Here is a 25,901-nt window from a genome sequence, read left to right as displayed (position 1 = left end):
TTACTATGGATGGATTGCTTTATTAATGTTAAATAACGGCCAGGTCAGTTACATCAGCAAACATTTTTATTGTATGAAATATGTCCATCTTTAACCTCCCATAACCAGCTTACAAAATAACTTTGTGTTTTATAGCACTTTCATTAATGTTCAAAACTAATGATTATTGAAAATTTCTGTACTGAAATCTAAGATTTAAATGTCCTAAGTCAGCTTTTAACCTACAAATTCCAAAACTACATGGGTCACACATATAGCCTCCCACCCACCCATACACCTGAGGCAGAGTCTTGATGTAGCCCAGACTAGCCTAAACAGATGACTTTGAATTTCTGAGCTTCCTGCCTCTTTCAAGTGCTAAAATTAAAAAGTATGACGTGTATGGGTGTTTGGCCTACATGTTATGTCTGTGTGCCACAAGGCCGTGAAGGCCAGGTGTTGGATCCCCTGGAACTGGAGTTCTATACTATTGTGAGCCACCATGTGTGTACTGAGACTTGATCTCACTGCACTTAACTGCTGATTCATTTCTTCATCTGCTCTCCTCTCTCCTCTGCTGCCTTTCCCAGTATTAGGAATATATGTGTGTTATAGTGTAATAGCACATGTGCTGAAAACTTCTTAAGAGCGATCTGGCAGGTTTTGTAGTCTTCATTTTTCTTTTTTGGGTTTTCTGTGCAGTTTTGGTGCCTGTCCTGGATCTCACTCTGTAGACCAGGCTGGCCTCGAACTCACAGAGATCCGCCTGGCTCTGCCTCCCGAGTGCTGGGATTAAAGGCATGAGCCACCACCACCCGGCCAGTCTTCATTTCTTATCCTAGCTTTCTAACCTACAGTAAGCAGACAAGGTTAAGCCTGTGACTTGGTGTACTTTATGAGTAAAGTATTCCAAATTGACTTTACACATGGGCTTGAGTAGCAAATCTACAAATTGATCTTTTTTTTCTTTTTCAAGTTTTTCCCTATCTTGTTTACTTGTAAAAACATCATAGAACACTAGCCCCTTGCACACAATATGGGGATGGGGTTGTCACATTAACTCGTCTATTTGCACAGTAGCAGACAGACCTTCTGGGGCCTTGATAACCCTCAGCGTGTCCACTCACTGACTGCATTGTCTATCTTCTTCCGGAGTCTGTTCTTAAAAAGGCCTCGATGGCTTCAGCACCCTCCTCAGACTTCTTGACAAACTAACATGCTCAACAGGCATTTGGAGCAGCCCCCTTGAGATTTTATCTTTATACTTGGATTTCTTGATGGTGTTTCTGGACTGGAAAAGTGCAAGCTTCCCCTTAAAGATTTTGTTTGGGGAGGGGCACAGAGAAGGTCTGGGTACTAGCGGAGGCCAGAGAGGGCATCAGACACCTTGAACTGCAGTTACAAGCATCAGGCTGATGTAGGTATAGGGAGTCAAACTCAGGTCCTCTACAAGAGGAGCAAACCTCTGGGCCATCTCTCCTGCCCCTGAATACTTTGTTTCTAAAGCGGACAATTTTACCAGAGTTTGAGAGAAAATCAGGACAAGCAAGCTGTAAATGTCTGCAGCTGCCAGCAAGAGGGAGCTGGAGAAGAGAGAGAAAGAAATACCATTTGGTTAAAAGAAAGCAGGCAGGAATGGTAGAGCTTCAGAGAACAAGTGAGACAGTCCAGTGTCGGGGAAGAGGGCAGGCCAAGGAGCACAGGCTTTGCAAGGGGCTGTCTTTGTTTCCTTGAGACCAGGTCTCATTGTGTAGCCAATTTAATCTTGAGCTCCTGATCCTCCTGCTTCAGCCTCTTTTTCTTTTTTTGGTTTTTCAAGACTGGTGGTCTCTGTGAAGCCCTAGCTGCCTGGAACTTGATCAGACCAGGCTGGCTTCAAATTCAAGAGATCCATCCACCTGCCTCTGCCTCCCAGGTGCTGGGATTAAAGGTGTGCATCATCACTACCCAGCCCTGCTTCAGTCTTTTAAGAGATGGATTACTTAAAATCTGTATCACCCCTCAGTTTCAGGCTTAGTTTTGACTTAATTATTAACCTGATGAATGATATATGGCCTGTAGAAATAAGCTTACTGTATAAAGCCTCAAAGAGAACTATACATTGTTTTTTAACAATTTTGACTAGATACATAAAAATGCACAACTGTAACCTTTGTCTTACAAGGACAAATCTAAAATAATCTAACAATGCTCACAGGTGTTATTTTTATCTCTTTTTATGCTCTCTAAGCTTCTTCTAAAGTCCTCTCTGAAACGGAAGTTACAGTTCTCGAAGTTTCTTTGTATCCCACATAAGCACTAACTGGTTTGGTGCTCCGTTACTGCTGCCTGTTTTTGCTGAGTGGTCTTCACAAATCTGAGCAGATTGACGATGGCAGCTGGTGTCACTCCAGGGATACGACTAGCAGCCCCAATCTAGAAGTTAAATGACAAAAGAACCAAAGTGAGCTACATCCCATCCAATCTGCTCTCCTCACAATCTCTATAGTACAGATTATAAAGTATTTAGATTCTGAGTGGGGTGTGGCCACACAGACCAGATTGGGTTGGAATTTTGGGGTGAAAGAGATCCTCCTTCACTTCAGTTTCCCAAGTTGATAGCTAGGACTACAGCAGGTGCCATCACACCCAGCTATTCAAAAATTATCTGTGAGTTGGGTGATGGTGGTGATGCCTTTAGTCCTAGCACTCGGGAAGCAGAGGCAGGTGGATCTCTGAGTTCCAGGCCAGCCTGGTCTACAGAGTCAGGACTACACAGAAAAACCTTGTCTTGAAAAAAATCCCTCCTCCTCCCTCCCCTCAAAATCTGAGGGCTGGAGAGATGGCTCTGCACTTAAGAGCACTTGCTTCTCTTGCAGAGGACCCACGTTCCGTTCCCAGCATCCACATGGCAGCTCATAACCATCTGTAACACCAGTTCCAGGGGGATCCAATGTCCTCTACATCTGTTTCCCATTGGGCATGCACATGGTGCACATACATACAGGTAAAATATTCATACCATAAACAATTTAAATGTCATTAAAAGTAAGTTTGTAAAGCAGATAATGGAAATATGACATTATGTCTTCAGCTCAGAAGTTAAAACAGTGTATGCAAGATCGAAAGTAAACTGGACATGCATGTAATCACAGCACTCAGGGGGCATCATGCCAGAAGGACTGCAAGTTTGAAGCAGCTTGGCCACACAGGGAGACCATGTTTCAACAAACAAAAACACTTCCAGGTCTTGGCACACACCAGTAATTCTAATTCTAGGAAGATCAAGACAGAAAGATCTCAAGTTCAAGGCCAGCCTAGGCTATGAAGACTCTCTAATCACCTTTCTCCCCATTCCCATAACATGTTATATCTTTTTCTTTCCATTAAGATCTGTGGGAGGGCTAAAGAGATGGCTCACTGATTAAGAGCACTTGCTGCTCTTGTAGAGGATCAGAGTTTAACTCCCAGCACCCACAAGGTGACTGCTCACAACCACCCATAACTCCAGTTCCAGGAGATCCGAATCTGATAACCTCTTCTGACCTCCAGAGGCACCTGGCATGCATGTGGTATATATAAGCAAATCTTTCCCCTTTTTTTTTGGTTTTTCGAGACAGGTTTCTCTTTGTAGCTTTGTGCCTTTCCTGGAACTCACTCTGTAGACCAGGCTGGCCTCGAACTCACAGAGATCCACCTGGCTCTGCCTCCTGAGTTTTGGGATTAAAGGCGTGTGCCACCACTGCTCCTGCTCTTTTTTTTTTTTTTTTTTTTTTTTTTAAAGAAAGAAAATATGTGGTATGGATGGCAATTAACACAGAGACTCACAACTGGTCAACATGTAGAAAATGAGATATGAGTGCTCAGCCCTAAACGAGTCATCTGTATCATCAACACTCCTCCCTTCAAAGCTCAGGGATCTTTGAGGAAGAGGGATGGAAAGATGCTAAGACTAGATGACTTAAAGGAAGTGGTGTTTTCAGAACACAACAGACAAGACCTGTCTAAGTTCAAGCCAGGCAAAATCTCACGATGGAGGGGGGAAGGAGGAGGGGGAGGGGAGCACAAAGTTCCACCTCTAGCTCAGACTTATCGGCTTTTCATAATTACTGGGAAAGAGAAAAATCAGTTTTGTTTTCCGTTTTTGTTTTTGGTGAGAAATAAAATTTTACGCTTACATTAAACTGTTTGCCTCAGTGGTCCCACAATAAGAGGTGAGCACCGATGCTTTAGCACATGGTCAGGATAAGAGTATAAATGCAATCAAACCAAGTCTTAAAAAAAAACAAGGGGCTGGAGAGATGGCTCAGAGGTTAAGAGCACTGACTGCTCTTCCAGAGGTCCTGAGTTCAATTCCCAGCAACCACATGGTGGCTCACAACCATCTGTAATGAGATCTGGCACCCTCCTCTGCATACATAATAAATAAATAAATCTAAAAAAAAAAAAAACAAAAAAAACAAAAAAAAAACAGAACAATGTTCTTTTTAGATTAATGTCATGAATGTTTTTGAATGTATGTAAGCACACCATGTACACGCAGTGCCCTCAGAGGTCAGAAGGGGGCATCAAATTCCCTGGAACTGGAGTCTTGTGAGCCAACATGGGAAACAAACCAGGGTCCTTTACAAGAGCAGCAAGAACTCCAGCCTCAAGTTTAAGTTTCTCAAGATCACTCATGTGACCATTCTAAGTCCAGGATTAAAAACGAAAGCACTAGCCCCTTTGGGCTTTGTTTACAACTTGCTTCTTCCCATTGCTGGCTTGCTTACTGTCTGTGGGCGACTCAAGTGTAGCTTCTCTCGAACTTCTTGGGACAAGGACACATCCCTGATTGTTAGATAATCTAGGTCTTGTGGCAGTTGGAAAGCTTCATCTCGCTGAACCTCCTTTATTTCTTGTAGTTGATACAGCAAGACTGACTCATAAGTAGCTGGAAAAAAAATTAGAATTATAATACATATATTACACTAACAAACTATATTTATATAACTCTTTACAAATGGCTTCTGCATGCATCATCTCATTCAATACTTGATACTTTGAGACAGGTAGAGTAGATAATCTTTATTTTTGAGACAGAATCTTATGCAGCCCAGGCTAGCCTCAATCTTGCAGTGTAGTGAGGATGACCTTGAATTCCTAGTTGGTGTTCCTTTTTGACGTGAAGAAACTGAAGATTATTATGCAGATGAACTACATATAGCTAAGGATGACTTTAAACTCCTGATTGTCATCTGGACTCCATTGCCAAAGCGGTAGTACTACAGGGGTCTGCCTCCACACCCTGCTGAATCTGACTTTCCAGTCAGTGCAAATGTTAAGTCCTAAAGACGGGCTGTTTCTCCTAGAAAATGGTTCTCTAAGTTTTTTCACGTAAAGCTGAGTGTGTGCATTATGTGTGTGGTCCCAGGAATTAATCCCATGGCCTATACACATCAGACAAGTAACTTTACTACCCAGCCCCAAAGCAATAACTTTTAGAAGTGGTGTTTCTTGGTTGGCAAACATAACCTATGTAATTTAGTTAAGGTTGTTATTGAGAAGTAATGTTATGAAGAGAGCTTGGCAATTATTTTGTCATGCATCCTATTCTTAGAAAAATAAAGTCAAAACTTAAGAAAACAAAGTTGTCTGGTTTTGTACTGGTAATTAAGTCCAGGACATTCAGGGCATCGTGCTAGGCAAGAAGACACATACTCTACCATTACTACTGTGTATGTTTCCTAGCCTTTTATACTTTTTAGACATTGTCTCACGAAGTTGGCCAGGAAGACCTTTTACAACTCCTGCCTCAGCTCCCAAGTGCTGGGATTACACAGGAATGCTTCACTACACCTGGCACAATTTTATGATTCACAAATAGCCCTCAAGGTTAATGAAATGTGATGGTTAATACTGATCATTGATTTGACAAGATTTAAAATCACTGCAGAAACTACTCAGTATGTCTGTCACAATGTTTCCAAAACAGTTTAAATGAAAAGGAAGACCCATCTGAATGCATGTGGTACCATCCCACAGGCTGAGTGAGGCCCTGGACTTAAAAGGAGAGAGGGAGTTGAGTGCTGGCATCTCTGTTTCCTGAATGTGGATGAACTGTGACTGCCTTATTTCCAGGAAACCACACAGATTAGCTGCTCTCATTACCATGCCTTTCCCTCCAGGATGAACTTTGTTTCCTCAAGTCATGAGCCAGAATTCATTCATCTAGATGAAAATAACACTCCAGGTGGTTCTCTGGCCTTTGCATGTATAAACCCTTCCTTGAGTGGCTTTTTTAAAAAAATAATTTTTTTCTATTTTATATTATTTGGTGTTTTGCCTGTATATATGTCTGTATGAGGGTGTCAGAAGCCCTGGAACTGGAGTTATAGACAGTTGTGAGCTGCCATGTGGGTGCTGGGAATTGAACCTGGGTCCTCTGGAAGAGCAGCCCGTGCTCTTAACCAGTGAGCCATCTCTCCAGCCCCTTGAGTGGTATCTTGCCAGGTACTCTGTCACAGCAACAAGAGTTATATATTAACTATGTTAATACATGGGACAGCTGAGATCTTGCATATGGCCAGAGCACATTTACTATCTCTCAAATATAAATTGCATAACAAGAAAGATAATACAATGTGACACTGACTTCTGCCCTCAAGAATCTTGTCTAGGGGTTGGCATGGAGCTCAGCTGGCAGAGGGCTTGTGTGGCATGCTTGTGTCCAGGGTGACTTTAAATCCTGTCAAGTTCACAATCGACATTAGCCATCACATCCCACCACTGCACAAGACCAGGAACAGTGGTGTACACTGGCAGTCCCGGCACCTGGGAGACAGAGGCAAGAGGAGCTAAAAGCTCCAAGTCATCCTCAGCTGCCTAGGAGTTTGGGCAGGCCTGGGCTACATGAGACCATGTCTCAAACAAACCAACAAACCACTGGAGAGTGGTTTAGAGCACTTTCTGCTCTTGTAGAGGGTCCTTTGGTTTCCAACATCTGTATCAGGTAGTTCACAAATGAAATCTGTAACTCCAGTTACAGGAGGATCTGACACCCCCTTCTGCCCTCCATGAGCACCTGCATACATGTGCACCCACCCACACCCACACAGAGAGACACACACACAAAAATGCAAATAAAAATAAAATTAAAGAGAAAAAGATTAAAAGAAGTTTGTCAGGTTGGGGAGATTCAAGTAGCAACTTGAAAATTTCCCATCTATGTTGTACTTTAAACCAAAGTGGTCTCTCTTAAACCTCAAGGGGGTGCTGGAATTTTTATAAGCACTAGTCTTCACAGAGCAAGGGACAGCTATGCCATGGTTGAATTATTTTATGTAAACAAGTTAATGATAAATGCTTCTGGACTATGCTAATTGGAACCTAATATTTACTGAACAAAGTAAAGCTGTGCACCAAGTTTAAGATATGTAATCTAAGCAGCTGTTTCCAGCCCCACACCCTAGATATCTAAAGAAACTCTGCAGTAGAGAAATCATAATGGTGAAATAAAGTCTTCTCTTCCTGTATGTTGTCACTAGTACTGAGTGACTTGAGTTTTGTTTTTTAAGATATTACAAGCTATTTATTTATTTATTTTGGTTTTTCAAGACAGGGTAGTTTTTGTTTTCTGTGTAGTTTTTGGTGCCTGTCCTGGATCTCACTCTGTAGCCCAGGCTGGCCTCGAACTCAGAGAGATCCTCCTGGCTCTGCCTCCCAAGTGCTGGGATTAAATCGTGAGCCACCGCCGCTCTACAAGTTATTTTTTAATCATGTGTGTGTCTGTGGTGTGTATGCATGAGAGCAGGTGCCTGTGGATCCCCTAGAGCTAAAGTTACAGGTGATTGTGAGCCACCTGATGTGGGTGCTGGGAACTGAACTCTGGTCCTCTGGAAGAGTGCATGTGCTCTTCACCACTGAGCCATCTTTCCAGGCCTATCTAGGTTATTTTTAAATCAAATTTAATGTTTTAATATTGGGTCATTTGGAAAAATGTTTCTAGAATTTCTGGTAGGTTTGCTTTCATTACTAGCCTTTTATAAAATTACATAATGGTGAGGCTGGAGAGGTGGCTCAGAGGTTAAGTGCAAGCAGAACACTATATGTATAATAAATAAATAAATCTTAAAAAAAAAAAATGACATACTGGAATGACAGGCAACACATGGGTCATTCTACACATACAGCCCAAGCACAGTAAGCTGACAGTCTCTGTGGAATTGAAAGAGAACACCAACCCTGGACGGAATGCACCATTCTCACCACCCTGGCTGGTCCCCAAGGAGTTTAAGGTCTTCTCCTGCATAAACAGCATACCATCATCCAACTTTTCCTACTGTTCCCATAAGCATCCTGTTCTGTGCCCTTTCCAACGGCTTGGTTTCTACTGGAGGACAAACCTATAAAAACTCGAAGCCAATGTTATCCTCAGGCATGCACCACTATGCTCAGCAAACAGTGCTCTCGGTGGGTCTACTGCTCATCATCGTCTGCACATACAGAAAAGAGAACACAGGCATCTAAGGGAAACAGCTCTCTTTTACCTTCTATTTTCAGTCTTCTAGCCAGATCTCTAGATGTAGTATACTTCTTCAAGGGTTCGGGAACAGCATTGGCTAGTAACTCCATGTCAACTTCTTCATACTTAAGAACATCTAGAGCACTGCCAATGTAAAAAGTTTTATCAACACAAGGATCCATATTCTGTAAGGCAAACTAGGAACAAAAATCTCTTGCAATAATACTAAATATTAGAGTAATTAAAAGAGACTCTTAATTTTCCCCCACGTACAGTTGCATTGGGTCAGTGGTAGTGCACACTTTTAACCCCAACACTCAGGAGGCAGAGGCGAAAGGATCTCTGAGTTTGAGGCCAGCCTGGTCTACATAAACAGCCAGGAATAAAGAGACTCTGTTGCAAAATAAAGTAAGATAAAATAAGTAAAAAGTGTAGCATCTGCAAAGTAGGCCATCAAAAAAAAAAAAGTAATTCTCTCTGGGCCTGGTAATGCATGCCTATAATCCAAGTACTTGAGAGGCAGAGGCAGGAGCACTGGGTGTGCCAGGCCAGCCTTTGTTACACAGCAAGTTTGAAGACAGCCTGGGTTACGTATTGCTTTCCTGACTTCCTATCATCAGACTTATACTGTTGTTAAGGTTTTTTAGGCTGTTGTCCTCTTTTCTGTTTACAAAGAATATCCTATGCTAACAAGGGCTTTGTCATGTCCAGAGAACAGGGAACGTGCTTCACAACTACTAAGTCTTGTTTAGTGTACTTTGAGTGAGCCATCCTTCTGCACACTAGGGTTCAGATTTGGTTTGTGTCCCTCAAAGGCTCATGTTCTGGAAGTGCAGTCTCTATGTCACACTGTTGAGGAACATCCTTTAAGAGGAAGGACTGTGACCAGTAGTAACTAGGTCTCTGCTCTTCAGAAGAGGTCAACACTCTGTCATGAAGTTAGTGCTCACACTAGTGACTTCTTGTCAGAAGAGCAAGCCTGACACCGAGATTTCTGGCTTCCCATCTATCTCTCTATGTGGTCTCGGAAGAGCAGCACATGCTCTTAAATGAAGCGATCCAATCAGTCATAACACCCTCAGCAGAGTCAAAGGGAGGAAGCCGTGAACCTTGAAGTCTCAGCTTCCAAACTGGCAGCCAGATAAACCCTTCTAAAAAATACAATGTGCAGCCTCAGGTATTTATTATACCATAAAACTGATGAATAGAGCTAGTAAATATATTGATTACAGCAGTGATAATGTGGTGTCCCCAAATTTGTATGTTGGGGCCTAATAACTAAAGAGGTGAGGCCAGCCATAAGGATTAGTGCCCTTATAGGAGCCACCACAGACAGACAGTGTCACAGAGGGAGAGTATCAATGCCATCATGGTATGCACAGCGTACCTCTAAAGTACAGAGGATTATTGACGCTGGCTCCCTCTCCTTTCTAAATCACTTTTTTTTCAAACGGGGAAAAAAACGATGGTGAAATACACACATTTTATATTATTCAAGGTCCTCAGAACTTCTTTTTGTCCCAGCACTTTGAGGGTGGGGCAGGATGGTCAGGGGTACAAGCTCATCCTATTGATGATTGAGCAAGTTTAAGGCTGGCTTGGACTATACAATACACAAGACTCCGATTGTTCCTGGAGCAAAAATGCTCTGTATGAATGTCCTTTAGACATTTAGGCCATATAACCAAACTGAGGGAAAGGAAATCTTAAACGTGGCATGGGCCTTCAAAAAATTTATAATAAATACAAGTAAGAATTTAGAGTATATAATACTATGAAAAAAATTATAATATTTGTGGGAGCCCGTTCTCGGGTTCCTCGTGGCTTTACCCAGCAGGTCCTCATAGAGGATGATTAGACCACGGGCCTAACTGCAGGTGTCTGGGATGGTCTGCACTTGGCTGTGCTGGGGGAGGAGGTCTTTTGCTCCACCCCTTGGTGTCTCTATAAAAACCCTGGGGCAGAGACAGTCAGGGCCCGTTGGAATAGGTTCCAGGCCCTCTCGAGGCTATCCTTTATTTTCTATCTGTTTCTCTCCGCGATATTCTCCGCAATAAATCCTTCTATCTAATATTTCCTGCTGCTCACACTCAAGAAAACTCTGGGGAACTGTGGGGGTGGTTGGGTAAACGCCCCACAAATATTATGCTTTTTTGTTTTGTTTTGTTTTTTTTGAGACAGGGTTTCTCTGTGTAGTTCTAGCTGTCTGGATATTACTCTGTAGATCAGGAGGGCCTTGAACTCAGAGATCTACCTGCCTCTGCCTCCCTAGTGCTGGAATTAAAGGCCACCATGCTTGGGTAATTTTTTTTTTTTTTAATTACATGATTTTCCTTTATATAGTCCATGTATTAGATGGTATCAATCTAATTGGTTTGAGCCTAGTAAAGAAAATGGGTCCTTCTATTGTTTGGTTTGGAGCCTCTAAAACTGAGGAAAACCAAAAGATCTTAATGGGAACCACAAAGAAATTACACATATACAAAATATTAAGAATTGAATAGATGGCTCAGGGGTTAAGAACACTGACTGCTATTCCAGAGGACCTGGGTTTGATACCCAGCACTCACAGGGCAGCCCATAACCATCTGTACTCTAGTTCCATGGGACCTTGACACTCTCTTCTGGTTCCCTGGGCATGAGACATGCATATGGTGCACATACATACATACATGTAGGCAAAACACCTAAACATATAAAAAATATAACTTATAATCACACAAATATATTTCATTAAGAAAAATTTTCACTAGGTATGGTGGTACATGCTTTTACCCCCCCAGCACTTGGGAGGTAGAGACTCTGGAGACTGAATCCAAGGCCTCACTCATGCTAAGCATGCATTCTACCATCAAACTACATGCCCAGCTATATACGTTTTACTTTTCTTTTAAAATTTTATTTTTCAAGACAGGGTCTTACAGAGCCCAGTTCAGATTGATCTGAAGCTCCTGATCCCTGCCTCCACCTCCTAACTGCCATGATTAATGTCATACATGGCTCACATATTTATGTATATTGAATAGGTAGATGAATTATACTAACGGCTGCTGAAAAGCTAAGAGAAAGCTGTATTCATCTAAAATGTGTAGGTAGGGGGCCTGTATATGATGTCTCTCTGAAATCTCATTTTCTGTAAAAACTAAGAAAAGTCTATATTGACAATCATACCTGACAGGAAGGCTTCTATGAATACTTATAGGAGCTTGTGGAATTAACTTTTTCCACTTGGAGCTTGAAAACTCAATGGATTTCAATACAGACATGCCTTCTTCTAAGGAAGACTTCATCCATGATGCTCTTTCATATCGCTGTGGGGACACACAGCCGGCATCCTTATGAGCTAGGAAAGGAAGAGGGAGAAGTTTTAACGGACAGTAGAGTGCAGGGTGTGTGTGTGGCAGCACAGCCCTGTAACACAGCACTTAGAGGCAGGACTACAGTCATTCAAGGCTGGCCAGGCTATACATGGAGACCTTGTCTCAACAGCCCTTCACCCCAACTTCCCCTTCCCAAGGCAGGCTGTAGTAGCCACCCGCTACTTGAGAGGTGGAGTCAAGAACAGGAATCCAAAGTCACCTTAACTACACTATAAGAGATCCTGCAACTACATAAACCAAACCCAAAAAGCAGTGCAACACCTCAGAGGATTTTGTTAAAAATTACCTCGGGAGCCGGGTGGTGGTGGCGCACGCCTTTAATCCCAGCACTCGGGAGGCAGAGCCAGGTGGATCTCTGTGAGTTTGAGGCCAGCCTGGTCTACAGAGTGAGATCCAGGACAGGCACCAAAACTACACAGAGAAACCCTGTCTTGGGGGGAAAAAAAAAATTACCTCGGAATGTGAGGCGGATGTCAGCATTATCCGGGCGCAGTGACAAGCGGAACTCTACCCTGCTAGTAAACATGCGGTATGGTTCGCTGGTGCCCAGTGTGGTGAGGTCATCAATCAAGACTCCTATGTAGCCTTCTGTGCGACTTACAACAAAGGGTGGTTTTTGACTGACCCGCAGACTGGCGTTGATTCCAGCTATCACACCCTATAAGAGGACTGGAATGTTTAAGAGGCCATTATGAACTGAACAAATAGCTATTCTATTTAGCATACTACCTGGAAAAAAAAACACACACAGGGTAGTGTGGTGGCACACCCCTTTAATCTCAGCACTTGGGAGGCAGAGGCAGACGGATTTCTGTGAGTTCAAGGCCAGCCTGGTTTACATACAGAATGAGTTCCAGGACAGCCAGGGCTACACAGAGAAACCCTGTCTCAAAGAACCAAAACACAAATACACAGGGTAGGAAGAAAGCAGGCTCATATGGAATATAAACGTGTGATGGTTTGAATAAGAGCCCCCAGAGTCTGAACCCTTAGTTATCAGGGAGTGGCACTATTTGAGAAAGATTAGAAGATGTAGCCTTGTTGGAGTAGATGTGGGGGTGGGCTTTGAGGTTTGAAAAGCCCAAGCCAGGCCCATTATCTCTCTTTTCCCACTGTCTGTATGTAGATCCTGATATAGACCTCTCGGCTACTTCTCCAGCACTGTGTCTGTCTGCTTGCTACCATGCCCACCCCCAGGCCCAGCCAAGATGAGAATGGACTAAGCCTTTGAAAACTGTAAAGCAGCCCAGATTAAATGACTTCTTTTGTAAGAGTTGCTGTGTCATGGTGTCTCTTCACAGCAATAGAACAGTGACCAAGACAGTGATGAAGAATATTATGGGAAAGATTTCATAAAATGCTTCTCTCTAAGACCTAAGGACTTCAATTTGATCCCTAACAGTCTCATGAAAAAGCGGAGCACAGTGCTACAGGCCTGTCATCTCAGCACTGAGAAGGCAGAGACAGTCGGGTCACTGCAACTCACCGCTTAGTCAGTTTAGCCTAATGTGAGTGCGGCGAGAGCTTCTGTCTCAAATGACAAGGTGGAGGGGCTAGACACGTGGCTCAAGAGGTAAGAGTCTGGACTGCTCTTGCAGGGGACCCAAGATGGGTTTGCTGTACCCATGCTGGGCAGCTCACAACCACTGATAACTTCAGCTCCAGAGAACTCCTCTCCTGGCATCCTCTGGTACCTGCATTCATGTGCACATACTCCTTCCCATACATTCAAAAAAAAAAAAAAAAAGAGCTAGGGAACAGCTCAGCAGTTAAGGCTGTTCTTCCAGAGACCCGGATTTGATCTCCCAGCACCTACAGAGTGGCTCACAACCATTTGTATCTCTAGTTTCAGGAGATCTAATGCCTGCTTCCGGCCTCCACAGGCATCAGGCACACAGGTGGTACATAGACATACATGCAGATGCAACACTCATACATATAAAATGATATTAAAAATAAAATCAGGTGAAGAACAATTGAGAAAGACATCTAATGCTGATCTTTGGCCTCAACATGCATAATGTGCACACACATAACACAGAAAGCCAAAATAGTAATAACAACAACATGATAATTTTCAGAATCTTAAAAGAATTAAAATGCTTGTTTTTACACTTCAGAAGCAATTCCATAATTTTTTTTCTCAATATCCTAGCAGATCTAGGGACTCAGAAACTAGCTGTAAGTGCTTTCAAAATCATCCCCCACAAGCTGGACAACATGGTACATACATGTCTGTAATCTTAACACTAGGGAGGCAAAGCAGACTTGTAATCTCAGCACCTGGAAGGTGAGGGTAGAATTGGATTTTCAAGGCTAGCCTTGCAAGACCTTATTTTAAAACAGAACAAATGTACTATATACAACAGCTATATCCACTTAGCCTGAACTAGTGTTGCATCCAAGATCTGTATAATCAACAACAGATACTGAAAAAAGAACACTAATGAAATGGTCTCTTTTGGTTTATAGTACCATCTGAATAAATTCATGGGCATGGTGGCGCATGCCTTTAATCCCACACTTGGGAGGCAGAGGCAGGTGGATTTCTGTTAGTTAGAAGCCAGCCTACTCTACCTGGTGAGTTCAAGGACAGCTAACAGTACCTAGAGAGACACTGTTTTAAGCAAAACAAAACCAATCTCACCTGAGCTGCAGCTTCCTCGTAGCCAGTGGTTCCATTGATCTGTCCAGCAAAGAACAACCGCTGAACTGAATGCGTCTCGAGGGATGGGCTGATCTGCCGGGGATCCAGATAGTCATACTGAACACCATAACCTGGACCAACAACAAGTTCACACGGTAAGTCAGAGCAGCTGCCCCCACCTCAAAGAGGAAACACACAGTGCACCAGACTCCATCAATGTAGAGATGCTGGGCTTCATCCACTAATACAGATTGTGACAGGGTCTTGCTATGTAGCCACATTCTGCCTCAAACTTGAAGAAAGCTTCCTGTTTTAGCTTCCCAAGTGCTAGGATTACAGAGGTGTGTCACATGTCCAGCTTTGGCCTATTTTATGGAGCACTAAGCAACAACAGAAGCAGACAGACCACCTCACTGCTGGCTGAAGCATGCCTGTGACCCTCTTTACCTGGATGAACCATTTTGGCTTTCTCCAAGCCTCTGATGCATGTTATCATTTTCTCTTGTAACTCAGCGGGTAGGGTAACAGATAACCCTTGGGGGTAGATAAGATCGGAATCCATTCCTTCCGGTTCCAACCAAACCTGATGTACACGGTTTGGAAAACGTAAAACCTTTGATTCAATAGAGGGACAGTATCTAGAATAAGACATTGAAATTTAAAGTAAATTTGATGACAAAAAAGTTTACCTCATTCCTTAAAGTGATTAAGCACTCACTTCTAGTCCTTACCGGGGTCCTCTTGTAGTTTCCTTAACATGGTTATTCAGGTGAAGGTTCCCAAGGACAATTTCATCCACTCTGGGGTTGGTGTGAGTCAAGAAACATGGCAGCTGATCTTCTGGCTAGAAAACAGTAATCACATACAACACAGATTTCACCTGCTTGTCTGAGGCAGGGCCTCTAGTAGCACCCCCACCTCCCCACCCCCACAAAAAAAAAGGGAATGTTTTAGTAGGGCATAGTGCTTCACAACTGTAATCCCAGCACTTGGGAAGGTGAGGCAGGAAGATTTGCTAAAGTTACATAGCAAGACCCTATATGAAAACCCCAATGCTAAACAAAGTTTCGTTGTGATAATGGTGTGAGGTGAGCTTTTCTTTGTTAAAGACATGAAAATGTTATCTATAAATGTCTTAAAACTTACCAAGAAGGAAAGAAACTGAGCCAGCAAGATGACTCAGTGGATGCCAGGCATGATGGCACCCACCTTTAATCCCACCACTTGGGAGACAGGTGGGTCTCTGTGAGTTTAAGGTCAGCCTGGTCTACATAGTGAGTTCCAAGTCAGGGCTACAGAGTGAGACCCTGCATCAATCAGTCAGTCAATCAATGGCTCAGGGGATAAGGGCACTTGCCACCAAGCCTAATCACCTGGGTTGGATCCCTGGAACCTACATGATAGGAGAGAACTCACTCTCTCAAGTTGTCCTCTGACCTCCATATGGGTGTCATAGCACAGGGTACCCACCCACTCAAACAAACAAACAAATAAATGTTTTTTAGGGTGTAGTGGAACATGTCTCTAATCCAGTACTGGAGTAGACACAGGTAGGTCTTCGAGAGCTCAAGGCTACCCTGGTCTACCCTGGTCTACAGTTAGAAGCCAGCCAGGGCTACACAGTGATAACCTATCTAAAACAAAACTAAATTAAAACTAGGAAAAAGAGGAGGAGGAATGAAAGAAGGAAGCCAGGAGTAGTGACTCACACATCCGTGAGTTCCAGCAAGCCTTGGTTCAGCTACACAGTTGAGATTCTGACTGAAAAAAGGCTGGTGGAGAGGGATGGAGAGACGGCTCAGCAGTAAAAAGCATGTACTGTTGCTTTTGCAGAGGGCTCAGTTGTCAGCATAGATATCAGGAGGCTTACAACCACCTGTAACTCCAGTTCTAGAAGTATCTGATGCTTCTCATATGCACAGGTACTTATGCTCCCATGCATATACACAAATAAAACTTAAATGAAAAAAAAAAAAAAGAATGACACAATAGTATTTAAATTTAATTCATTCCACTAGTTCCCAGATTTGTGAAATATTTTTGAGACAAGGTCTCACAAAGTAGTGCAGGCAGTCTTCAAACTCACCAATCTTCCTGAGTGCTAGGATTACAAGTGTGTGTCTGCTTTAAACCTGAAAAAATACAGGCTCTCATGTAGCCCAGGCTGGCCTCACACTCACTATGTAGCTGAGAATGACCTTAAACCTCTGGTCCCCGGGTCTCCACCTATCAAGGGCTAGGATTACAGATCTACACCACCAAGGCAAGTTTAGTCATGCTGGGGAATGCACCAGGGCTAGGCAGGCACTCTCCCACTAAACTACATCCCAACCACTCAAACTAACAACTTACAATACAAGTTAAAGCACTTGGGAAACAGGCAGGAAGACTGTGGGTGGGAGCGCAGTCGGGGATGCACAGCAAGACCCTGTCTCCAAAATGTTAAAAGTAACATGTCAAGGAAATGGCGTCCTAAGCTGCATCTTACTAAGCAAAAACATCCAAGTGGGCCAGTGAGATGACTCAGCAGGAAAGACACTATAACCTGATACCTGACTTCAACCCCAGTGACCACGTGGGAGGAGAATGAACTCCCACAGGTTGTTCTCTGATCTCTACTACATGCCACAGCTTGAGACACAAACACACACACAAAGATAAAAACAGTAATAGAATATTTAGAGCTATTCACGTCAGGAAATTTATAAGAAACTGGGACCTCAATTACTAATACCCAGTGCAATTTTTTTTTTTTTTTTTTTTTGAGATTTATTTACTTTTGGTTTTTCAAGACAGGGCTTCTCTACGTAACAGCTCTGGTTGTCATGGAACTCTATTTGCTGACCAGATTCACAGAGATCTGCCTGCCTCTGCTTCCCGAATACTGGAATTTAAGTTGTGGGCCCCCACCATCCAGGGGGATTTCTTTTTATTTTATGTATGAGTGTTCTGCCTGAACGTATGTCTGTGCTTAGCATGCATGCAGTGTCCATGCAGTGGCACTGGAGTAGAGCTTACAAACTTACAGGCTGTGAGCCGTCATGTGGTTGCTGGGAATTGAACCCGGGTCCACTGGAAGAGCAGGCAGTAGTCTTGACCCCTGAAACGTCTCTCCAGCCCTTAATCCTTAATTCTAAACATACACTATATTTACTTTTTCCACTTGGAGGACAAGTGGGGACAGGGAATGTACCTCAGTGACAAGAGGACTCATCTCGTATATGCAAAGCTCTAGGTTCAATACTCAATACAAGCCCCCCTCCAAAAAACAAACAAACAAACAAACCCCAAACAACCAAAAACATAATGCAGAGAGTGTTGGGTCATCTAAATGGCCCAGCAGGTTAAGGCACTTGCTGCCAAGGCTGATGACCTGACTGTAGGACCCATGTTGTAGAAGGACAGAATCAATTCCTGTGAGTTTGAGGTCAGCCTAGACGACAGAGCTAGTTTAGGACAGCCAAGGCTACATAAAGAAACCCTGCCCCCCCCCCCCCAAAAAAAAAACGAAAAGGAAAAGAAAGACGGAGGATTGGAGGTATGGTTCAGCAGTTAAGAATACCAGTTGCTTTCCAAAGAACGTGGTTTGATACCCAGCACCCATGCAGCAGTTCAAACTCTCTGTAACTATAGTTCTATGGTATCCAACACTTTCTGCTAACCTACTTGGGTACCAGACATTCACATGATGCACGAACATACATACACAAAGGCAAACACCCAAACACATAAAAGAGAGAGAGGAAAAAAAAGGGAGGGTCTAGAGAGATGATTCAGTAGTTAAGAATGCTTTTGCGCTGGTTGGTGGTGGCAGCGGTGCCCACCTTTAGTCCCAGCACTCGGGAGGCAGAGCCAGGTGGATGTGAGTTCGAGGCCAGCCTGGGCTACAGAGCAAGATCCAGGGCAGGCACCAAAACTACACAGAGAAACCCTGTCTCAAAAAAAAAAAAAAAAAAAAAAAAAAAGGGCTGGAGAGATGGCTCAGAGGTTAAGAGCCCTGGCTGCTCTTCAACTCTTCAAGAGGTCCTGAGTTCAATTCCCAGCAACCACATGGTGGCTCACAACCATCTGTAACGAGATCTAGTGCCCTCTTCTGGCCTGCAGTCATACATGCTGTATACAGAATAAATAAATAAATTAAAAAAAAAATAAAATAAAGTATTATTAAAAAAAAAAAAGAAAGAAAAAGAAAAAGAAAGAATGCTTTTTGCTCTTCCAGAGGCCCAGAGTTCAGTTCCTAACATCCAGAATAGACAGCTCACAATCTCTTGTAATTCCAGCTTTAAGGAACTCTGTTCTGGCCTCCACGTCAACCTCACACAGATACATATACATAAATAAAAACAAAACAAAATTTAATATGGTTAGGATATCTCCTGTTGTGAATAACCAGCATCATTCATTAAACTCTCTTACCTTGATCCACACTGTTTCACTGAGGAAGCTGAATGGTACGGAAGGATTATCTGGTGTGTGCTTGTTTAGAATGGTGAAATTAATGGACTCTTTGGCAAGTCGGGGTGGGGTCCCAGTCTTCAGTCTTCCTACTACAAACCCCAACTTCTCCAGAGTTTGAGCTAACCCTATAGAGGGCTGATCCCCCAAACGTCCTGCGGGCTGTGTCTCCAATCCAATTACAATCATGCCTCTCAGAAATGTCCCAGTTGTCAGAATTACACTCTCTGCATAAATTGTGCTTCCATCTGCTAAATGATTAGAAAAAAAACATAAAATAGTAACTAATTTTCTGATTGTTACTACAGAATAAAATAGAATGTGAATATTTTATATCAGAATTACAGAAAAACTTCCTATCTCTAGAAATGTGAGAATTTTTGTAGCTATTTCTATTCATTTTATTTCATTTTTTTGGTATGAATGCTCTATCTGCATATATGCCTGCATGTCAGAAGAGAGCGTCAGATCTCATTATGGATGGCTGTGAGCCACCATGTGGTTGCTGGGAATTGAACTCAGGCCCTCTAGAAGACCAGTCAGTGCTCTTAACCCCTGAGCCATCTCTCCAGCCCCTGTAGTTATTATTATTATTGTTTTATTTTGTTTGTTTTTTTGAGACAGAGTTTCTCTGTGTAGTTTTGGTACCTGTCCTGGATCTCACTCTGTAGACCAGGCTGGACTTGAACTCACAAGAGATCCGCCTGGCTCTGCCTCCCGAGTGCTGGCCCGGCCCCTGTAGTTATTTTTAAAAATTTAATTAAAGTGCAGCCAGATGTGGTAGTGCATGCCTTTAATCTCAGCACTCTGGAGGCAGAGGCTGGTGGATCTCTGTGAGTTTGAGGCCAGCCTGGTCTACAAAGACCTGCCCCCACCAAAAACCAAACCAAAACCCACCACCACCAAAAAACTTTATTAAAGTATAAACTAATTTATTTTTCATAAATTTTATTTATTTATTTAATAAATTAAAAGTTTTTTTGTTTTTTTTTTTCTCCTCGAGACAGGGTTTCTCTGTGTAACAGTCCTGGCTGTCCCTGGCTGTCCTGGAACTTGCTTTGTAGACCAGGCTGGCCTCAAACACACAGATATCTGCCTACCCCTGCCTCCTGAGTGATATGATTAAAAGCATGTGTACCACCACCCAGCAATAAAGTACATTCTTTTTTTCTTTTTTTGGGGGGCAGTTTTGACAGGGTTTCTCTGTGTTGCCCTGGCTGTTCTGGAACTCACTCTATAGACCAAATTGTCCTCGAACTTAAAAGGAGTGCGCCACCACCACCACCACCACCACCACCGAGCCAAAATGGTCCACCTTATATAAACTCATATAATCATATAATCCTAGTTAACATACCTACTACCTCATGGCTACCTTCTGTGTGTGTGTGTGTGTGTGTGTGTGTGTGTGTGTGTGTGTGTGTGTGTGTTTCAAAACACTCAAGTTCTGTTCCCTTAGAAAAATCTCAGGGTCCAACATTATATTATCAACTATAGTTACCATCTGAGACACTACATCTCTAGAAAGTATCCAACTTAACTGAAAGCTTTGCCTTTAGGTAAACATCTCTCCACCTCCCACTCAAGGCAAAGAATTTTTTTCAAAGATTTATTTATTTATTATGCACAGAGTGTTCTGCCTGCAGTCCAGAAGAGGGCACCAGAGCTCATTTCAGGTGGTTGTGAGCCACCATGTGGTTGTTGGGAATTGAACTCATGACCTCTGGAAGAACAGCCAGTGCTCTTAACCTCTGAGCCATCTCTCCAGCCCAGGCAAAGAATTTCAAAGGAGTAAGAAAGCTGAGTGTGTAGGGCACAGTGGTCGGTATCTGTGACCCCAGCAATGAGAAAATGGGGACCGTTCAGCCAGGCTAGCTGAATCAGTGAGCTCCAGGATCAGTAAGAGGCACTTGTTTCCAAAAATAAGCAACTCAGGAGGCTGGCAAGATGGCTCAGCAGACAAAAGGCACTTGCTATGGAGCCTGATGACCTGAGCTTGATCCCCAGAACCGACATGGTGGGAGGAGAGAACTTCCTGCTCACAAGCACACAGCACACACATGCACACGAATAAGTGTAGTAGGGAAAACATGATGTTTTTCATTACTAATTCACACATTCCTAAATTCAAGTGGGCGGTGGTGGTGCATGCCTTTAATCCTAGCACTCAGAAGGCAGAGGCAAGCAGATCTCTGAGAGTTTGAGGCCAGCCTGGTTTACAGAGCAGGTTCCAGAACAGCCAGGGCTACACAGAGAAACCCTGTATCGAAAAAACAAAAACAAAACAAAACAAACAAAAACCAAGCCCCCTCCCCGCAAAAGCAGTAAACACATGTTCCTAAGATCACACGGGCATAGTGCAGTTAGTGACGGTTTAGAAAACTATGGACTGGAAAGACGGCTCAGCAGTTAAGAGCAAGGGCTATTCTTGCAAAGGAACTGGGTTCAGTTCCTAGGACCTACATGGCAGTTCACAACTGTCCATAACTTGAATTCCAAGGGATCAAACACCCTCTTCTGGCTTCTGCAGGTACCAGGCAGGCATGTGGTGCACAGACATACATGGAGGCAATCACTCATATACATAAAAAAAATACTAAGAAAAAAGAAAATTAGCTGATTTTAGACTTTTGGCTAAACATGACACAATTTCTTCATCCTTCCGAAACTGTTGGAAACTTAAAGGAATAAAAAGAAAAGTGTAAAACAGGCCATGTGTGGTGGTACATGCCTTTAATCCCAACACCTGAGAAGCAGAGGCAGGTGGATTTGTGAGTTTGAGGCCAGGCTGGATTACACAGGGAGACCTGACTTAAAAAAAAAAAGTTTATTGTATTTCTGAATGCTATACAGTAGCTGGAAGAATGGTAATTGATATAGGGAAGAGGAGAAAACAGGAAAATTTAATTAGTTTCTCCTTGCAAAGGCTCAGAAATAGAGAACCTGATTGAGGTTGAGGAACTGTACTGGCTAATTTTATGCCCATTTGACACTGGCTAGAGTCATCTGAGAGTAGGAAACCCCAACTGGGAAAACCCCTCCACAAGATCGGGCTGTAGGCAAGCCTGTAGAGCATTTTCTTAATTAGTGATTAATGTGGGAGGGCTGGGCCCAGCCCATTGTGAACGGTACTACCCCTGGGTGCTATACGAAAGCAGGCTAAGCAAGCCACAGGTACAAAACAGTAATTAGCACCCCTCCATGGTCTCTGCATCAGCTCCTGCCTCCAGGTTCCCACCTTGTTTGAGTTTCTGTCCTGATTTCCTTCAGTGATAGACTATGAATATGGAAGCATAAACCAAATAAACCCTTTCTTCCCCAACTTGCCTTTGGTCACGGGGTTTTGTCACAGCAACAGTAACCCTAACGAAGAGGAACATAGGGACAGGTGACACAGCTCAGTTGGTAGAGGGTCCGCCTAACACGCAAACCCTGGGTTCAATCCCTAGCACCACATCCATTAGACCCGATGGCACAGGCCTATAATCCCAGCACTTAAGAGGTAGAGGCACGTGAATCTGAAGTTGGAAGCCATTCTCTGCTATACTGTGAGTTTGAGGCCAGCCCAGGATATATGGGGGGAAGTATATTAAAAAGAGGGGGCCGTGGTTAAGACGGCTCAGTGGGTAAAGATGCTTGCTGCCGAACCTGACGACCTGAGTTCATTCCTGGTACCTACATGTTGAGAGCAGGGAACCAACTCTCAAAAGTCGTCCTCTGCCACCACACACAAGCACCTCACACATAAAACAACAAATACAGAAACAAGTTTATGATAGAAGAGCCTGGATAAAAGATACAGATATGCAGGCTCTGGAGTCTTACACTAAAACAGTACTGATGAACCCAGAATTTGACTGAGATTCACGATGGTCAAAATGAAGAGACACAAGACTGTTTACATATTTTTCCTTATCCAGGCAGAGGGAACAAGAATTTCCTGGCATAGGAAAAACATCTCCACACTCTCCTCTAAAACAAATGTTTCACAGGGTCTGATGCGCTGGGATGAGCATTATTAGCCAGTACATACCCAAAATAACACCCCTGACCCGGCACTTCCCAGCGTGTCCAGGCTCCGGTTCTGTAAGAACTAGATCTTCTACAGCTCCCTCCTGAACAGTGAGCAGGGGCGTATTCAGGATTTCCTTCTGTCAAGGGAGAATGCCAGTTGAAACAGCAGCTGGAGAAGCCCAGTCCTTCCTGTCCCCACCTCTGCTCACCTGCATGTTCTGTTTATAAAGTTTCCGATCAATCTGCGCTCTCAGCCCCCACACAGCGGGACCCTTACGCCGGTTTAATACTTTGTAATGTATACCAGACTGGTCACAGATTCGAGAACACAAGCCATCCAAGGCATCTACTTCCCTCATCAAATGCCCCTTTCCGATGCCACCAAAGGAAGGATTACAGGACATCTGACCTAAAGAGAATGGACAGGATCATGGTAAATAAATGAGTACCTTGTACGTATTATTTAATAAAGAGCTGTTCCTACAGGTAATTAGCCCTCATTTACGAAAAAAACCTTTCTCCTCTAACTTCAAAGAGAGGAGGAATCAGCAGAGTATGAGTGAATCATTCCTGCCCTCTGCATCCCTAGGGACTCAACCTTCTAAGGCAAAGTCATCTTTCTTCCTTGAAGCCAAGGAACTCTTGATATTGCACCAAATTTCCATAGAACAATCATTTTGGCCAGGTACACCTTAAATCTCAGCCCTCTGGAGGCTGAGACACACGGATCACTGTGAGTTCGAAGCCAGACTGGTCTACACAGCAAGCTCTGCCAGACCAGCCAGGTACGGGGACCCTGTGGCAACAAACAAACAACATCCCCTCTTTCATTCCAAATTAAGATTGTTTTCATTAAACACACTTATGAGAATTACTAACAGACTCTGAAATGTTTTTAAACATATCCTACTGCGTTGACAGAATAAAGGTTTTGCATGCCTGTGTATATATCCAAGAGAAATTAAATCTGTGGCTAAAGTGACAAGCGTACTCCTATGTCTAAAGAAACACTATTTGCAAGGGCCAAGAAACGCGATCAATCTAGTGTTCATCCAGTAATAGATAAAGTGGCGCGTACGCTACCGCGGGTATCAACAAACCTTGGGCACAAAACTCTCAATGGAAATACAGAACGGAACGAGAAGCGCCGTTTTCCACGAGGGCTTGACACGCTCTCGGTGAACGCACTATGTCGCTTAATCAAACGGGTGTGAAAACGTTAATTCGCCCTTTCTTTGGGGCGAGAATACCGGGAAGGTTAGTCCAACGACCCGGTGTGCCTGACAGTCGTCCGCTCCCTCACCCCGGTCACCCACCACTCTCGTCCACCCCAGGCCGGCCGAGGCCGCGGGGGCTCCTCACCGATCGTGTCCACGCGGTGTGTGAGGAGCAGGGTCCGCGAGCCACAGCGCGCAGCGGCGGCGGCCGCCTCGGTCCCCGCGTGGCCCCCTCCGATCACTACCACATCGAAGTGCGCGCGGCACGGCGCCGCGCTGTCGCTGCGGAGGCGAGGCGAAGGCAAGCGTCGGCCGAGGGACGCCGCGGCCCAGCGGCCGCAGTCTCGGAGAAGCAACATGCCGAGGGGAGGCGGACGACCCGCAACAACTAAGCCCGGGGAAGCCGTCTGGGCGCCGCCATCTTGCCCTGCGTCAGAGCGCAGCACGCCTGCGTCCAGCGTCGCCTCTGATTGGCGGTTTGGAGCTCCAGCGGCTAAGGCCACGGGGTGGCGCGCGCAGGCCGGATGTGCGTTCTCTCGCTGTCGGGTGCCCCATGGCGCTGGCGGGGCGATTCTGCCTGGAAGGTTGAGGTTAGGCCCTTCCGGTGGACCTGTCTCTATAGTCAGGTTACCGCCTACGAACAGTAAGTTTGACCAGTTTGCCTTATCAGATTCTTTGGATTTGAGGGCGCTGTCAAAACCACAGTCTGAAATTCGGGTCGCCTTGACAATAAATTCAGATCACATTTGCGGAGGAAGAGCAGGAGCAGGGGAAAGTTGGAGGGGCAATGTCCAGCCTTTTGGAATGGACAGCCTTAAAACCTTCTTCTGAGAGGTTGTTTTGACTAACGCAACCCGTGTTCTGATGAGTAAAATCATCAAATACACAGTTTTGTTGTTTGTATTAATAACCAACGTTCTCAGTCCACCGTGGTGCTGCATGCTTGTAATCCCAGTACTGGGGGCCAGGGTCAGGAGGATTGCCTCGTGCTGAAATCCATCTGGGTCTACATACTAATACTACCATGTCCTCAAAACCCCATTATTTACATAAAACTTAAACATTTATTAAAGGTATTTATGTGTATGAGTGTGTGTGCACCATGAGTGTGCCCACACAAGTCAGAGAGGGCATCAGATCCCCTGGAACAGAAGCGACAAAGGGTTGTGAGCCACCATGGTTTCACTGAGCTAGAACCCAGGTCTTCTGTAAGAGCTCTTGATCTCGGAGCCATCTCTCCAGTCCCTATTTATACACAACTTAAACATTACATAAACACAGACATGGAGAATTAGAGAACTTGTAACTCCCGCCAAGTGCTCTATCCTCACTTCACAAGAATGTCAGCCTTCTGTTGCTAGTAACTATTTTTATATGTATGTACAACAATTTCCTCTGAGTTGAACTCTTCCTTCCTGGAGGGGGGAGTCTCAAAAAACTCCAGAAGTGAACAAAATTGACAACTTCAGCTGAAGCAAGATTTGTAAGCTTCCAGGTCCACCCCCACCCCAGGCTGTGTAAGCAGGGACCATTGCTAGGGGGAAGACTGCAGGACTCTTATCAGCCATGCAAGTCCTGCAGGGAGCTCCAGGGATGCAACTTTGTGATTGTCGTCCATGCCGGGGTGGGCTTTTCTGTGATGCAGCTGTCTTTGACTCATCCATCCTCCTGCAAGTGCCTCCAATAAACTCAGTTTCACTAAGCTAGATTTGAGTGTAATCATTTTC

The 25,901-nt window shown here is 44.0% G+C and overlaps 1 protein-coding gene across 1 annotated transcript; it reads right to left on the bottom strand.

Annotated features, from left to right (window-relative positions):
• On the bottom strand, positions 1-24,595 carry Mto1 (mitochondrial tRNA translation optimization 1). Its single transcript, XM_059268270.1, has 12 exons — positions 24,320-24,595; positions 23,167-23,366; positions 22,977-23,094; positions 18,905-19,194; positions 15,220-15,332; positions 14,936-15,126; positions 14,489-14,619; positions 12,295-12,499; positions 11,633-11,804; positions 8,487-8,605; positions 4,731-4,891; positions 1-2,394 (listed from the first exon to the last, which is right to left on the bottom strand). Exons 1-12 carry the CDS (start codon positions 24,531-24,533, stop codon positions 2,278-2,280), a joined length of 2,031 nt encoding a protein of 676 aa, XP_059124253.1. The 5' UTR covers positions 24,534-24,595; the 3' UTR covers positions 1-2,277.
• Positions 24,596-25,901: the final 1,306 nt, after the last annotated feature.

The sequence above is a fragment of the Peromyscus eremicus genome, chromosome 7 (assembly GCF_949786415.1).
Source record: "Peromyscus eremicus chromosome 7, PerEre_H2_v1, whole genome shotgun sequence".
Classification (NCBI taxonomy): Eukaryota; Metazoa; Chordata; class Mammalia; order Rodentia; family Cricetidae; genus Peromyscus; species Peromyscus eremicus.
This window is presented reverse-complemented; position numbering and strand designations above follow the sequence as displayed.

Bases quoted from the DNA above. Each gene is read 5' to 3' on its own strand.
- Mto1 (XM_059268270.1), bottom strand. From the start codon at position 24,533: ATGTTGCTTCTCCGAGACTGCGGCCGCTGGGCCGCGGCGTCCCTCGGC. The intron at 23,095-23,166 runs GTGAGCAGAGGT...CTCCCTTGACAG, and splicing joins TTTATAAACAGAACATGCAG to AAGGAAATCCTGAATACGCC. The intron at 14,620-14,935 runs GTAAAGAGGGTC...TTGTTGGTCCAG, and splicing joins AGCCAAAATGGTTCATCCAG to GTTATGGTGTTCAGTATGAC.